Below are 15,389 nucleotides of genomic sequence, written 5' to 3'. Positions count from 1 at the left end.
TGAAATTAAATACTAAGAACTCTTTTTTTCTGTCTTACTTGGTTGCTTTGGCATAAGGCACAGGCCACAGATGATGTCTTTGTAGGTAAAAATACAGTTAAAGGTCAGACTTTATGCCCTCCTTCTTTGACATATGACAATAATTTGACAACTATCAAGTGGTAAAACAAACACCAGTTTACTGGTTAGTATAAACCTTTAAAACTGGTTGCTAACACATAGACTAACATTAATATCTTTGGAGACGTGTGATTATCTGGCACTAAACTCCCCTTGACAGAATTGTCTAGATGTGTACAACTGAAGATACTAACATAGACTATCTTTATGTAGAATGTTTAGAAAATCAACAAAAAGAAAAAAAACTACTGAAATTAAAGCAAAAAAAAACCCCAACGGGAAAATCCACCCTCTGACAACAAAAAGAAGAACGCTTTGAATTTGCTGTGCAGTCTGAAGTAATGTTAAAATTCACACACAAAACTCAGCAGTTACAAAAATATAACAAAACATGAATGAACTCCATGGTTCACAGCAATTTAGAGAACTAGACCAAAAGCAAGGTTTGTCGTTTGTCTTCTATTGTCTGGTTCACACAGGTCTAAAGACCAGTCAGGGACCCTCTCCATGCTCGTAATCACCAGACACTTTGGTCATAGTTTGCATGAAGTATGTTAACTTGTCTGCAAACACTTGCCAACCTCCTGTCCTAAGTGCCCGTACCTTTTGAAATGTGTTTACTTTGAAGGCCAGCAGTCTGTTTCCAGTTTGCATTGAACTTTTTCAAGTTGCCCTATAGCTCGGTGGTTAGTTCACAAGTGTTTGTAGGGAAGTTATGGCTATATATCATGCTTACTATGGGTCACCGCGAGGGTCTAATTTGACCTCGCAACAGCAAGAAACCACTTGTGGAACATACATTTCCCTCAGTAAGTGGAGGTTAGATTTTATTTTATTTTTTATTGCAGTTTTTTAATTGCCATTCTTCTTCGATATTATTATAATTGTTTTTCTTCTGAATATAACCAGGCAGAAAGACTTTTGTGTGTAGTGGAATTTGTTTGAAGAGAATCTTTCACAGGTCACTTTGACATTTTCCCAGAATGTTTTAATCATTGTACCAAACACAGTCAACAGTGCTGAACAAAAATATGCATATTTAATATAAGTATAAGGAGGAGAAAAGTGGAAGAATTCAAACACAGACAGTGGGCCATCGGATTCAGGCTTCACCCCTACACCAGTGTAGGGGTAAACTAAATGAATAAAAACAAATGAAAACATGGTTTAACTAATAATTAGCTGCGGTTGAAGACAAAGGTCAGTGGTGATGGAGGAGACAGCCAGTCTGTCCCCGCTGGCCACTCATAACCGAATGAGTAAGGTTAATAATCAAAAGAAATAATGACCAGAAGGCACACACTTGTAACATGCCACTCTTGAGTGAGTGATTTGTACTTGTGTACTTTTGCAAAGTGCAATCATGTGGAGAAAACTTTCTTTTTTTACTCAACTCATTCTTGTTGCTTCCTCCACTCAGTGTTGCCAACTTAGCGACTTTGTCGCTATATTTAGCGAGTTTTCAGACCCCCTTAGCGACTTTTTTTATAAAAAGCGACTAGCGACAAATCTGGCGACTTTTTCTGGTGTTATTGGAGACTTATTTATGGCGACTTTTTGATGTGAAAGCGCGTATCGCTCTTACTCTCAACAAGCAGCAGTGCTGCCGTGGGCACCTCGCCCGTGCCAAAGCGCTCACGGGCGGAGGATAGTCCTCCCCCCGCTGCTATCAGGGCAGGAGATATTCACACCTATGCGTCCAAACTGCAAATGAATCGCGCATGAGCGAAGCCGCTGCTCCAACACTCACTGTAACGCAGTCAGTTCTTCTTTTACTCTTGTGCTGTTTTGTGGATCACAAGGTTTAAAACTACTAATAAACACACACACGATGGATTATGTCAGTTGTTCCCTGACTGAAGTTTGGTCCGTTTACAGCATCCTCCCATGCGATTGCATTGGTCCCTAACCATCAGAAACCCCGTTAACTTTTATCGAGTGGAAAAAAGTTAGCATTCATCCTCCAGCTTCACTGTGTTTATGTTATGCTAACATAGCTGTGTTGCTAGCGATCACGTAGCACATCATTACATACCAGCTAGTACAACTTCAGTAACCCTACAAACGTCACTGCTGTTTAGTTTTCTGTTTTCATTTATGTTGGAAGTGATAGCAGAGCTGTAAATTTTAATTTTTTCAGAAATCTCTCAGTCAGAACATGCTATATCATGTTAAGGTGGAAGCTAGCGAGCTAACTTCCTGCTAACTTCTAACTCCGTTAAATTTAATAAATTCTGTTTTCATGGATGCCTGGATGTTAAACTTAATTGTTACATCTGGTAAAGCAGCAAAACTGATAATTTTATTACAGATGAAAGAATTTAGACAGTTTTTAACTCTCAGTGATGCCGCAGTGTTTGTTTGACTTTGGGACCTGAAGTGGACGGAGTTTTGGACCCAGATTACTCCGCAAGGCTCCTGACTACGGTAGCCGTAATGCTCCGACACCATCAAGGGGTGCGGCTTCATAGCTTACCAAAGTCGTACGAAAACATTTTCTGATAGATTTTTGAGCGCCGTGTACCACATAAAGTCGGTTCGAGGTCTGTAAGCACAACCAGAATTTATACATAAGGCGCACCAGACTATAAGGTACACTGTCGATTTTTGAGTAAATTAAAGGATTTTAAGTGCACCTTATAGTATGGAAAATACGGTACTTTATTTATCCCAAATTTGAGAAATTTTTTAGCTATGGTTCTTTAAAATGAAATACAGTGTGACAAAACATGTTTTAATAATGTAAAAACTCATCAAATTAAAACAAAATAAAGTAAAATAAGTGTCCATTGAAAAATAAATATTAAATAATAATATAACATGGAGCAACCAAATATTTCAAAAAAATCAGCAAAACAAGTGGCTTAAAAACAGAATAGCAAATATTAGATGACATTAGATCTCTAATTCAGTGTGCATAACAACCTCAAACATACACAGGAAAGGTTCCCCAACATTTTCAGATCGCTGTTATTCTGAAGAAATCTCTGTGTGCAACAGACAAAGTCACAAGTCAGCATTGGGTACCTGTGATCTTCAGGCTTTCAGGCAGAAATGCATTAAATGCTAACATGATTCTGTCATGGAAATCACTACATGGGCTCAGAAATCATTGACCATGACCACAATCCGCTATAAAATCCACAAATGGTACGTTTTCTCAGCTGAAATATTTCAAATGTTTTCTATGTTGTATTGTAAATAAAATCTGAGTGAATGAGATTTGCATCCGAATTTAAACAGCATCCAGCTGTCCATGAATTGGCGTTGTTTTTCAGATAAATATTTATTCATCACTGTATTTTTTTATACACTTACAGGCACACATAAATGTACAGTATATACAGTATGATATGAACTTAAGCAAAACAGCCTTAGCTCTCTTAACTCCTGCCAAAACAAAGCCATTCATCTTTTCTCCGAGCTGTTCCTGCACAGGTGATCTGCAGAGCACTGCAGCAGCAAAAACCCAAGTATCTCCATTTCATTTGGGATGTTGCTTGTCACTGTTCTATCAATAATTAAGCTGCATGGCTCACCAAAAAAACCCACATCAGTCAGCAGCATTCAGGCACCGCTCGCTCTCCCTGCCCCTGAATTGATCTGTTTCAGCTAATGTTCATTAGTTTCGCCATGCAAAGAGCTCTATAGCCTACACTTTAGTAAAAGGGCCCAGTGTCTTACAAACCATCCTTTCTAAGAATAGAAGAGTCTTACTGTGTAGCTCAGTGAAACCAGTGGACCGTGGACTCTCAGGTCTTTGCTGACATCTGGTGTCGGTGGGCAAAAAGAGCAGAGCAATTCTTCACTGCTGACCACTTTTGGAGTTAGTCAGCACTAACAGAAACCGCACCAGACAGTTTTACTGCTCTCATCAGCAGTGCTGACTGCTGTTGTGTGGAAAAGGGAACATCCAGTCTTTCAAATTAAAGATGAGAATGATTTTTGTTGTTGGATGTTATGGCCCTGTTTTCCTGTCTCAGTTTTCCTATCCCTTTGACTGAGAAAAATAATCATGGGATTTGGTGGGTTTTTTTTTTTGTTTTGTTTTTTTTTTTGACAAAATGTAGTAACCTTCTGAACTACAAGCTAAACTTTAGCTTAACTTTAAGCAAGCAGCACAAATGGAAACAATTACAATAATAAAGTTTGCCTTATTTTATTTGCTTACTTCAATAATGGATGAAATGTATCAAAAGATTTAAGCAGCAGAATAATAAATTAAAACTACTAAGTAGATACTGTGGCTTAAAAGTATAGTATATAATGTCGATAAAGCAAGCTCAGTCATTAGCATGGCTAAAGAGTTTTTAAGTTCTCTGCTTTCAGGTCCTCTGCCAGACTGTTAAAACCATTTCAGTGTATTAGGGTACAAAAGTGAAGCATGAAATCCCACAAATAATTAATATGCATCACACCAAAATGCTGTTAATGTTACTGAGTAAAAAGTGTTGCATTGTTCAACTACAGTAACCCACTTGTGCACAGTTTGAAGCAACTTTTCTGGAGTCTCTCCCAGCTGTCTGAGGGCGAGAGGCGGGGTACTTCCTGGACATGTCTCCAGCCTAACACAGAGACAGACAGCGATTCACACCTACAGCCAGTTTAGAATTAAAGATGTCCCGATACAACTTTTTCCTTTTCGGATTCAGGTATCTGCCAGAGTTAAAGTAATCTTCACTGTGAGGCTCAAGGTAAATGGTACTTTACAAACTTAAGAAAATGAAATTCGCCAAGAATATAAATTCACTGAGCTATTAATTCCTTTGGGCTTCTGGAGACTCCTGGGCGTCACACTGGTGAGGTGTTTGGGGCGTGTCCTACCAGGAGGAGGCCCCGGGGCAAACACAGTACACCGTGGAGAGATTACATGTCTCATCTGGTTTGGGAATGCCTCGGTGTCCCCAGCTCTACATGCACAGACTGACACATAAATGAAAACCTTCACAAATATATAAACAAACACAAACCTCTGCTGAGCAGCTTGCTGGGCAGTGTTTACTTTTAAGGGAATAGCATTTTTATCACTTTAACTTTTGAATCAAACTGTTGACCTTTAAGGAGAGGTCAGAGGTCAAATAGGACATTTTAAACTCAATACACTACTTTCTAAATGTTGACAGTGCACACCACACTTGTATGAATCATAGTTTAAAGGCTTTTTGGCCATTTTTGATCAATAAATCATGAAGTTAATCTTCAAGACATTTGCAGATGTAGGCCACATTTTAATAGACTGTTAACATGACCCCACTCTACACCCCTACAAAGATTTATCAGAATCCATTCAAAACTACCATGTTTACAGGCAGAATACCGAACATCCACCTGAAACCTAACCTCCTTGGGGGAGGTCATAAAAGCCACTGATATAGTCAGAGTTAAGTAGCTCCAAGCTGCTGTCGCTTTGCTGTTAGCTTCCTCCATGTTACGTTAGCACTCCCGCTGCTGCTGATGTGTGATGTCATAAAGCAACTGAAATGAATGGATCAGGTGTGGATCAGCTCGTTGTCACTAAGCTTTGTGAGTCAGGATCAGACAGCCACATCAGATCAGTGCGTCCCCAGTTAGAAATGCTTGTTAACCTGACATGCATGTCTTTGGACTGTGGGAGGAAGTTGGGGTAATCTCTGATAGATCTCTGGCCTCACATTAGAGCACAGGTCTGCTTTTTACAGACCCAAATGTATATGTGTGGATGAGTCATCAAAAACAGTTGAAGTTTGCAAAAATATGTTTTCGCTGTGCTCTCTGAACGCATCTCTTCATCTGCCATTCCCTTTTTTCTCTTTTCTCTCCTCCAGCTCAGCCTCCAGGACTCCTGGCTGCACAAGGTCAATGGCGGGATGGTCCTCTTCACCTTCTTCATGTGCCGCATCGCCCTCTTCCCGTTCATGTACTGGATGTACGGCCGTCACTACGGCATCCCTCTCTACAGCGTGCCCTTCCACCTGCCGCTGTCTGCCAACCTGGGCAACTCGTGCATCTTGGCGCCGCAGGTCTACTGGTTCGTCCTGCTGTGCCGAAAGGGCTACCGTCTTTACCAGCGCAGCCGCAGCCCGGCCTCGTCTCCCACGGCCGACACCGCCGCCGTCACTGACAGTTCAAAAGATGATTGATACGCGGACCACGACCGCTCGCTCTAGCCACACACTCAGCTACTAATGCTCAGCCCAACCATCGTACTGTAGTACACCAGGACTGCCTGCTCTCGTTCCACAACTCCCGGGCATTTTCCGCACACTTCAACCAACTCCTCTGCCTACGTGGACCTCTCCACCTCCAATCTAACTCTACTACTGAAGTTTAGTGATTTTAATTTTTTTTGGGATGTGACTCTGGCCTGGATCTTGCTGAAGTGCTTCACTGTGTCTGAATACATTTACAGCACTGAAAAAAAAGAAGAAGGAAAAAAAAAAAGATCATGTTTGCTGCACTGCGAGTGAAATGTGGAGCAAACGTACCAGAAACTAAAGAGGAGATATGATCCTTACTCCTACTGTTTACAGCTGCTGATTGGAAAGGCCTGTTACAGTGTATGTTTGTGGGTGTTATGGCTGGTTTTGATTTAAGAGTAACATGTCATATAGTTGGATTTCTTTTCAGATCATTTTATTTGTCACGCTGGTGACAAGGATTGGGGCCTGTGGTGGGCGGCATGGAAGTTCAGGCAGTATTAGCAGAGATAAGAAATGAGGAATACGCGTCACCAAGCAGCTACATCGTTACCTGGTTAATGTGATAGCCTCTGACTTTTCACCAGTTTCTCATAGTGCACGCCATTACCTACACTGTCATTTTCATCACAGTGTTTCCACCCTTCATTTTCAGGTTTTTAGTTTTCCATTATCTGTAGGGAACTATTTTTGACACCATGATTGATTAAGAAATGGCCCTCTCTCACACAGGGTTTTTTGTTGTTGTTTTTTTTCTTAAAGAAAACAAAAGGGGTAGACGTGAGAGGAAGTAAAGCTAATGCAGGACAGTAAAGACACCAGATCGTCAAAGTAAAACAGGAAATAACCAAATGAGAGGTTATTTCTCCCTTGTTGCTACACGCCCTGCTCTTCTCACCAGTTATGATTCTTGACACAAAAGTTGGATCAATTCAAAAGAAAACCTGACATTTGTTCAACTTGAGGTTGACGGTAAGGTGTGAGTGGACAGGAAAGGACTTCCAGTGAGTGATTTAAAAAAAAGAAAAAAGACAAAAAAGAAACAGGCCCCAACCGAGGTGAACAGTAAGATTAGACCATTGAACTTTATGCCAGGTATGATTTTTTTTGGGGGGGGGGGGCCCCTCTGTTCAATGCTTCTGTTTTTTGCCTCTCAACGTCACTCAGTCCAGTCTGATGGGGTGATGTGGAAGGTACCATGAGGCCCGATGAAGGTCAAGCGGCTCCCAGCTGAACTCAGGGGCAAGGTCAGAGCGATAAATGGAGGGGTGTGGCTCACCGGGCCAAACAAACCACAAACAATCAAACAAATACTTCAGATTATTTATATGCACTTGTGTATCAGGGGTTGCACTCATCACATAGGGGTTTTTAGAGTTACATTAACTATCACTTAAATTAAATATATATCTTGACTAGAATAGAGAGGATCATTTTATTGTGCAAAATTCCAGTTATTATGAAAGAAATGAAACTTTTTACGAATTAATCAAATCAGAAAACAAAGAATTCTGCGTATTATGCATTAAATGTCCTTTTTTGTTTCCTGTAAATTCAGTCTATGCAAAACAAATGTTGGTGCATGTATAACTGAACTAACATCAGGTCATATCAAGCTCATCCATCCCTCATATGATGTGCTTTTTGCACAGTTTTCTAGGAATCTGTGTTTATCTCTGCTCTACATTTCAGTCTTATTACTGAGTCTTAGTTGTTTTAATTTTTTTATTTATTTATAATTGCGTAATGATTAAAAATAACTTCATATTCATTGTTAGTTTGTTTTAGTGCACATGGACACATTAGAGCTGAATCAAAACTCACTAAAAATCCATTTAAATGGAACGTGGCGCAGCTTACAGCTAACAGGCATGCAGCAAACCGCCTTATGTTAATCCAGAGTTTTTGTGTCTTTGCTTTAAAATCTAAATTGTTGTCTCCCTCTTTTTGGCAGCTTCTGCCAAGCTGTTGTATAAATGAGAAAGCATAATGTAACAGTAGTACAAGTTGGAGCACAGAAAGCTTCTGAACTCTCTTTTGCCCAGATTATTGATGGGATCAAAGTGACTGCTCGTGTTAGAAACACATTCTGCATGACAGCTCAGATATTTTCCCTCTGTGAGTCTGATCATCACAACTTGTTGTGAGGGGGGGAGCTAAAGAAGAAGCCTGTTAGCTGAGCAGCAGTGTGGGGAAGAGGAGGCGAGCCGGGCAGCTGAATGATGGGCTTGTTTGTCGAGGTTGGCTGGAGTGCGTCAGGGTGCTTTTGTTACTGCAAACATTCCTCGCTCTTTGTGTTGCTTTCCTGCATCTTTCAGCTGAATTTCTCCCACTTTCTCTTTTGATGATTCTAATAGTATTAAAAGAATTACGATATCAGTTTATCGGCTGTTTTTTTTTTTTTTTTTTTACACGTAGAGGGTTTAAACATTCTCCAAATCCCCAAAAAATCAGATCCATCCCCAGTTAAGGCAGTGAGTCTGGGCTACCTTAACTCTATGCAAGTAAAACCCCGCTTCTCAGCATGTTATTTACACACAAGGTGTTTATATTCATGCTAAAGACAGAACTACAGTTCAGAACTGTGGATGTTTTTATCCCAGATTCAGGTTTCAGAACTTTACAACTCTCACGCACAAAAAAATGGAGTGCATCTAGTCTCTTACACTGCAAGGAGGTGTTAATAATAGGAGGTTGTTGTTTCAGCACCCTACGCTGAAGAAGACGCGTCTCAGTGGAATATCTTCTTCCCCACTTAAATGTCCTCAGTGTCTGGTCTGCTTCTGGGATGACCTCTGAGATTGAGATTAATAAACTGGGCTTGAGTCTAACAGCTGGTTTAAAGTCTCCACTTTCACTGCAGTTATAATCAATAAGTTCCACTCTACTTAAAGTTACTGTCCCACTGTTTCTGCTCCTTTCATTCATTTGAACTCAGCCCCATCTCTTGGTTTGCTGTGAAGCTAGCAGAGCAGAATGAGCCCTCACCTCCTCTCTGCCGCCCTCTGCTGTCAGGCCCATCCATTGCTTGTCCACTCTGAAGGCTGTGCAGTTGAGATTAAATATCTCAAGTTTTCAGCCAGCGTGACCTCACCCTCCCCGAAATGTAGCGGAAAAAACTGACAGGTACATTTGTTTTCTTGTGTTTGGAGGAGGGGACAGAACAGAAAGAACTTGCTGTGGGAAAGTGTGCTTTTTTTTTTTTTTGTTTGGGGTTTTTGTGTGATACCCTAAAGTTGAGCCTGTCTTCATAGCTTGCATAAATGCCATCTTGTTGACTTTTTCCTAAGAGGACTTTTAGAAGATTGTTCTGAAGCTTTTTTTTGGCCTGGATTTGGCCTCTCTGCTCAACAGGATGTTGAAGTTTAGTGGCTTCACTAATAAAATTCAGTCTTAGTTTTGAAAGCGTGGGAAAGATGTTTTAAAATGTTAAAATAATTAAAATATATAAACATTCCAGTATCCTTATGTAAAATTGACCCCAATTTCAACACCTCAAATCCTTTATTAACCGTTTTTCATCCCCTATTGGTTCATTTATTTTTGTTTTTTCATAGCCAGGTGACAACAAGCCACTTTACTTTCATTGCTTGAGAGCATCACTGCCACATGAAATCATGAGTAGTATAAATGCATATCTTTCTACATCTATCACTCAGTAGGCTCTGATTATAGAAGACCATAAATTCATCCTCTTTGCTCAGGGTTTGATGAACTTGTTAGGAAACCGTGTGTGTAATGTAGAGGTTTACTGTAAGATGACGAAGCTATGAGACTGATTCTGAAGAGGATCACAGTGTGCTGTTTCTTCCTACGTGATGTTTGTCAAAGCATCAGTTTTCCTTTTTAGATTTTTCTCGTATTTATGCCTCCTGACATGGCTTGTGATAGTTCAGCTTCTAAGGGTTGGTAAACCGAAGACTGATTGCAGTAACTATAGTCAGATTCTTTTCAGTCTTGTCTTAATGGCTTAAAGTTACCCACATGTCACCCCAGCTAAAAACCTAACTAACCTCCCATTTTGCCGTCCTCTCTATAAGCTCACCAACACTGGGATTTATTGAAGGAAAGCCTCTGCGTTCACACAAAGTGGACAGAAGTTTGGGATCAGTTTGTTAATTAAGGGAAAAGCTAAATTTTAGCTCCATAGTTTTATTCATGGGCTCCACCAGAGTAGCTTTGCATGATTCACGGTTCAAAATCATCCTTGTTCTGTAACATTCAAGGGTAAATTTAAAAAAAAAAAGTCTGAACAACATTTAACATGAGCACCATTGTTATGACAGAAAATCAGGAAAAGCACAATTGACCCCCGTTAGTCATAAATTATTAATGATGTTTAATAGATGCCTCCCACCAGGTGCAATCTGCTTGAAATCAAAGTGGTTATCCCCGAGTTAAGGGTATTGCTTACCCTAACCTCTGGGCAAAATTCAGTGAAATCACCAGGCATTGCTGTTCTAATTCTACTTCAGTGTAACTGCAAGGTTTTATCATTTTAATCTCCTTGATAATTACATAAGCAAGACGTTTCTGTTCATCAAACTAGACACTGATGTACTTGTCCTCTTGCTTTCCCACAACTTTTCAACTGTTTCTGTTCTTTTCAAGGCAGCTGTTTTCAGCTTTTCTGTTTTATACAAACTGTGAATCAATTGACTTAGAATACTCTTGAGGTGTTTCAGAAGAAAGCTATTTCTCTTTGGCTGTTTTGCGACTTTAAAGCAGCCTAAAGATTCTCAACAAAGGTACTTTGTTTCAAAAACAAAAGCATTTTGGAGTGACCCTAGACCTTTTGGGAGCAATGTGCTTTATCTTTTTAGCACAGTGGCTGAAAAGTCATTGCTAATGTTATGTTTGGACACATTAATACAAAAATCATATTAACTTCTTATATGTAAGGTTGTATTTTAACCTTGGAACACCTGTTCTATGGTTAAACTCGGAATATGGTCATTTAATCCACCTTTGAACAACGCTGGATCCACTGGACCAGGCTAATGCTAGCATAGGCTAACGCTCGTCTAAGCTAGTGGTAGCATAGGCTAATACCAGTATAGTGCGTTCTATTGTCTTGGAAGTCTGAGCTGGGAGTGATGTCATTTCCAGTAGTAAAGTCATAACAGCAAGACAAAAAAAAGGATTTGTGTTGTTCTTTGGTAAGGTAGAATCATACTTCAATAGCAATACAGGGAAATGTACCACTGCTGTACTTTCATGCATACAGTTTGAGCAGTGCTCTGCATATGATTTATTTAGTGAGTCACCTATGTACAACAATTAAAAGTTTCATAGTTTTATCACTTTTTACATTCCCCTGGATTGTTAAGTCAGCCCTGTTGGGGCTGCTCAGACTTCCCAAGTTGATAATGTGATGTCAGGGTGCTGTGGCCAGCTGAAAATTCTGACTTCTAATTTTAAAGTACAATGGAACGCACTATAAGCTGGTGGCAGCAGATGGTAAGCATGATTTCAAGCTAATATAGACAACACTGCTATAAAATAATGCTAGCATAAGCCGTTGTAAGCTAGGGGTAGCATAGCTTAACACTAGCATAGGCTAATGCTTTTTTAAAGTAATGCTAGCATAAACCACCATAAACTAGTGATAGCATAGGCAAATACTGGCATAGGCTAATGTTCTTATGCTAGCATAAGCCAGTGCTGATAAAAGCTAACAAAGTCCTACATAATGCTGAGTAATAGCTGCCTTTTTTTTCTTTTTTTCTTTTTTTAAATGTTGTTGTTCGAGACAGAATACTCCATGTTAATCATTTAACATACACAACAGTGCTATAATATTGAGTGGCTGTAGACTGTGAGTGATTGAAGCTTCAAGTTAACCCTTAGATGTCTTTTCGCAAACTGTTAAGTTTCCATGCTAATACTTTAGCTTTGGCTACTAATTTGTTATTTAAAGAGAATTTAGCGACCAATTTCTATGTTACTGTCATGTTCATGTTATTTAAAGGTCAAAGTTGTGGATTCTTGAAATACAAATGAGGACAGTGGGGTCTCTTCAGGTCTTGTGACAGAGGATGTGGTAGTTTGCTGCTTTCTTTAGTCTCACATATCCATATATCAGGTTTAAACCTTCTCTTTCTGACTGGAGCTGGAGGAGGTTTAAAATAAACTGTTGGTTTAAAAGCTATGATGGGTTTTTAAATTCTAACCAAATATTCTCATCAATTTAGATGAAGATTGTGTGCTGGATTTGGGAGTAAATTTAACATTAGAAAACAATATTTTGCTGTTTCTTCTGATGAGATGTCAATAAAATATATTTAACCTTAAAGATATTGAACGGGTTAGAATATTGAGCACTGCAAAAAGGAAAACTGTGTTGCTGGTACTGATTTTGATCTGTGGACAGTGAACCAAACTTGGTCTCCAGTGCCTTGTGAAAAATCTATTTGTGACACCCATAAAAACTCAGTTTAAAAAAAGAGCTAAGATGGCAGGCAGTGTTTATAGGTTGTGGCTGTATTTGTCATGTTTGTTGTTGTCATCCTCAAAGAGAAATGATATTTCAGTTATTTTTGGTCTTCACAGCAATCATTAAGACATATCTAATAGAAGCAAGATTTCAGAAGGTATAAAGTTGGCCTGTGATGCTCGTCTGTATTTCTATTCTTATGTTCTTCTCGAGTTACTTTGCATGATTCAAGGTTCAAAATAATTAGTATATGTTGTATACTGGGCTCTTGAGCAGTGATACTTCCTGCCCCTTTAAATGAACTTTTCCCCTCCCACAAGTGGGTGGGGCTTCTTTACTTACCATATTAGGGATGTCCACTAATGAGATCATACACAGCCAGGTGTGGAAAAAAACAATCTAAAACCAAATGTTTAAAGCAAAACTGATCCTGTTTTACCTAATTATTTCAAACTTCGATCATGTTATGAGCAAAGAAAATACATGACAGAAAATATGGAAGAGCATAATAGGTTCACTTTAAACAATCTGAAACAAACCACCACACATATATAGACATGTCTTCAGTACACTTTATTTGATCCTGGTGAAGCTATGGCATTTATGTAATAAATAATCTAATATTTAGCATTTTATAGCATTTCATTAGTACTTGAACCATTCAAATGTCTCTCATAGGCTTAAGTTTGTTTGCAGTGTTTCCATCGATTTAGCGAGATGTGTCTGTTTTAGAAGTTTGGATTGAAATCTTTCTGTCCATATCACTCGCCCTTCCTGATTAAATGCAGCACTTTCACAACCTTTAACACTTCCTGCCCTGCATTATTTTTGATAACATTCTAATTTTTCATACATATATATCAGGATTGATGTATCTGCCCTTTCTTTTTTGTAGTGTGACCGTTCGTTTTTTTGTTTGGTTTTTTGGGGGGGGTTTGAGGAAATTTCCTATCTGAAAATGAGACTGGAGTGTTTTATGAGATAATATGAGGAGTCATGTATTGTTGCAGCTTGTGAATTCAGAGCACCCCTTTAAAATTCAATAAATTTGATTTGGTAGACTGTTTTGAACAAGTCTCTGCTTTATTCTTTATTTTTTGGACATTACTTCTGCCCATTCTTGGTTATGTTGTTGTAGTGTAAAGTTATGGCCACCCAGAGGTGCTGCTGGCTCAAGCTGAGCTGCTGGAGTTGCACTGTAGAGGCTACATTAAGGCATTAAAGCTGGACTTCTTTAAAAAAAGCATAATTTATATGCTTCTTTACATGTGGGGTCTATGGAGATTAAGTTACATTTAAAGTTATTTACCACTGTTAAGAAATCAAAGATATTTTAACAGAATACCATAAGAAATTGCCTTTTTTTTTTAAAAAAAAAATAATAATAATTTTAAATGATTTTGGGACATTTTCTAAAATGACTTTAATTTGAAGTTTACTGTGACATAAAATCTGCATCTATGGAACTGTGGGTAAAATATGATTTATTTATTTATTTTTTTATTTTACTTGTTGAGTTTGAACTTAAATTAGGCTTAAAAAAAATTTAGTTTTTTTTTATTTTTAGTTAGAAATTGATCGCACTTACTGTTTTCGTCACAGATTTTGATTCAGGAGTCTTTTAGTTCTTTTTCGTATACTGTTTCTGATATCTGAAGGGATGGCAAACAAAAAGATGAAGTTTGAGGTAGTATGAGGTTGTATTTGTACAGGCTGGATCAGCCCATAAATTCCACCAATGAAGACAAATAAAAACAAAATTACAATATAATACAATATTAAAAAAAATATAATAAAAATAATGGTAAAAACACAGTTCAAAGTGCAGTAATGTGCATATTTATTTCTCTTCTTTCTAAAAACAACTGATACTACACAACCGGAAAATGTCATTTACACCAATGAAGCTATCAGTGGAAGGACAGTGTGACAGTTATATTTGACATTTTTTTGCCAACATAGCATAAAAACTGCAGAAAGCTTAAATGTCAGAAAGACAGGTTTAGTCTGAGCAAGTTGTTTACACAGAAAAAGTCACAAAATTCAAAAAGCTAATTTAGCGTAGGCAAAAAAAACCCTGATGAGTTTCTACCTGTAAGCTCATCATGCTGTTTAAGGGATATTGCTCATTGTGACTAAACATTTTAAAAAATGTTGCATTTTTCTCATATCAGCTACATTATACAATATATAAGCATAAATTATAAAATTACTTGTGACTTATTATCCTTTCATTTTTTATTTACTGTAAAGTAACTATGATTTCATAAACCTTAAAAATGTACCAATGAGGACCCTGATCACCCCCACCAGCACCGCCAACCCCCCCAGAGACAAAACACTTGAACAATTCTGGCCCCTCCTCCTGTTTCATGTTTTCCCGCCCCCTTTATGTCCGAAAATAAAGACACAAACCTGTTGCTCCCAATCTGAAGAGGCACATTTTAGCTCAGACACCACGCTGGGCAGCAGGGCCAGCGGGAGGGTAAAACGTCCAGGAAAATTCAGTAGTAGATGCCCTGCCACGGAGGAGGGTGGCAGAAAATCATTTGCCACTTCAACTGAATTCCTTTGAAAGGTTAATTTGATCATCTCCTACTCGCACTGAGAAAATGATCTGCCCGTGCAACACATAATCTCTTTTTCCAAGATGTCAT

At 38.7% G+C, this 15,389-nt stretch overlaps 1 protein-coding gene across 1 annotated transcript in view; it reads left to right on the top strand.

Moving 5' to 3' along the window:
* tlcd3a (TLC domain containing 3A) overlaps positions 1-13,798 on the top strand; it is a 42,628-nt gene extending 28,830 nt beyond the window's left edge. The window contains exon 5 of the mRNA XM_063488224.1: positions 5,925-13,798. Within this exon, the coding sequence (XP_063344294.1) occupies positions 5,925-6,239 (315 nt within the window). The 3' untranslated portion in view covers positions 6,240-13,798. The remainder of the gene's footprint in view (positions 1-5,924) is intronic.
* Positions 13,799-15,389: the final 1,591 nt, after the last annotated feature.

Source organism: Pelmatolapia mariae, linkage group LG10_11 (assembly GCF_036321145.2).
Source record: "Pelmatolapia mariae isolate MD_Pm_ZW linkage group LG10_11, Pm_UMD_F_2, whole genome shotgun sequence".
NCBI lineage: Eukaryota > Metazoa > Chordata > Actinopteri > Cichliformes > Cichlidae > Pelmatolapia > Pelmatolapia mariae.
Note: the sequence above shows the minus strand (reverse complement) of the source record. Positions and strands in the feature narration are given on the sequence as shown.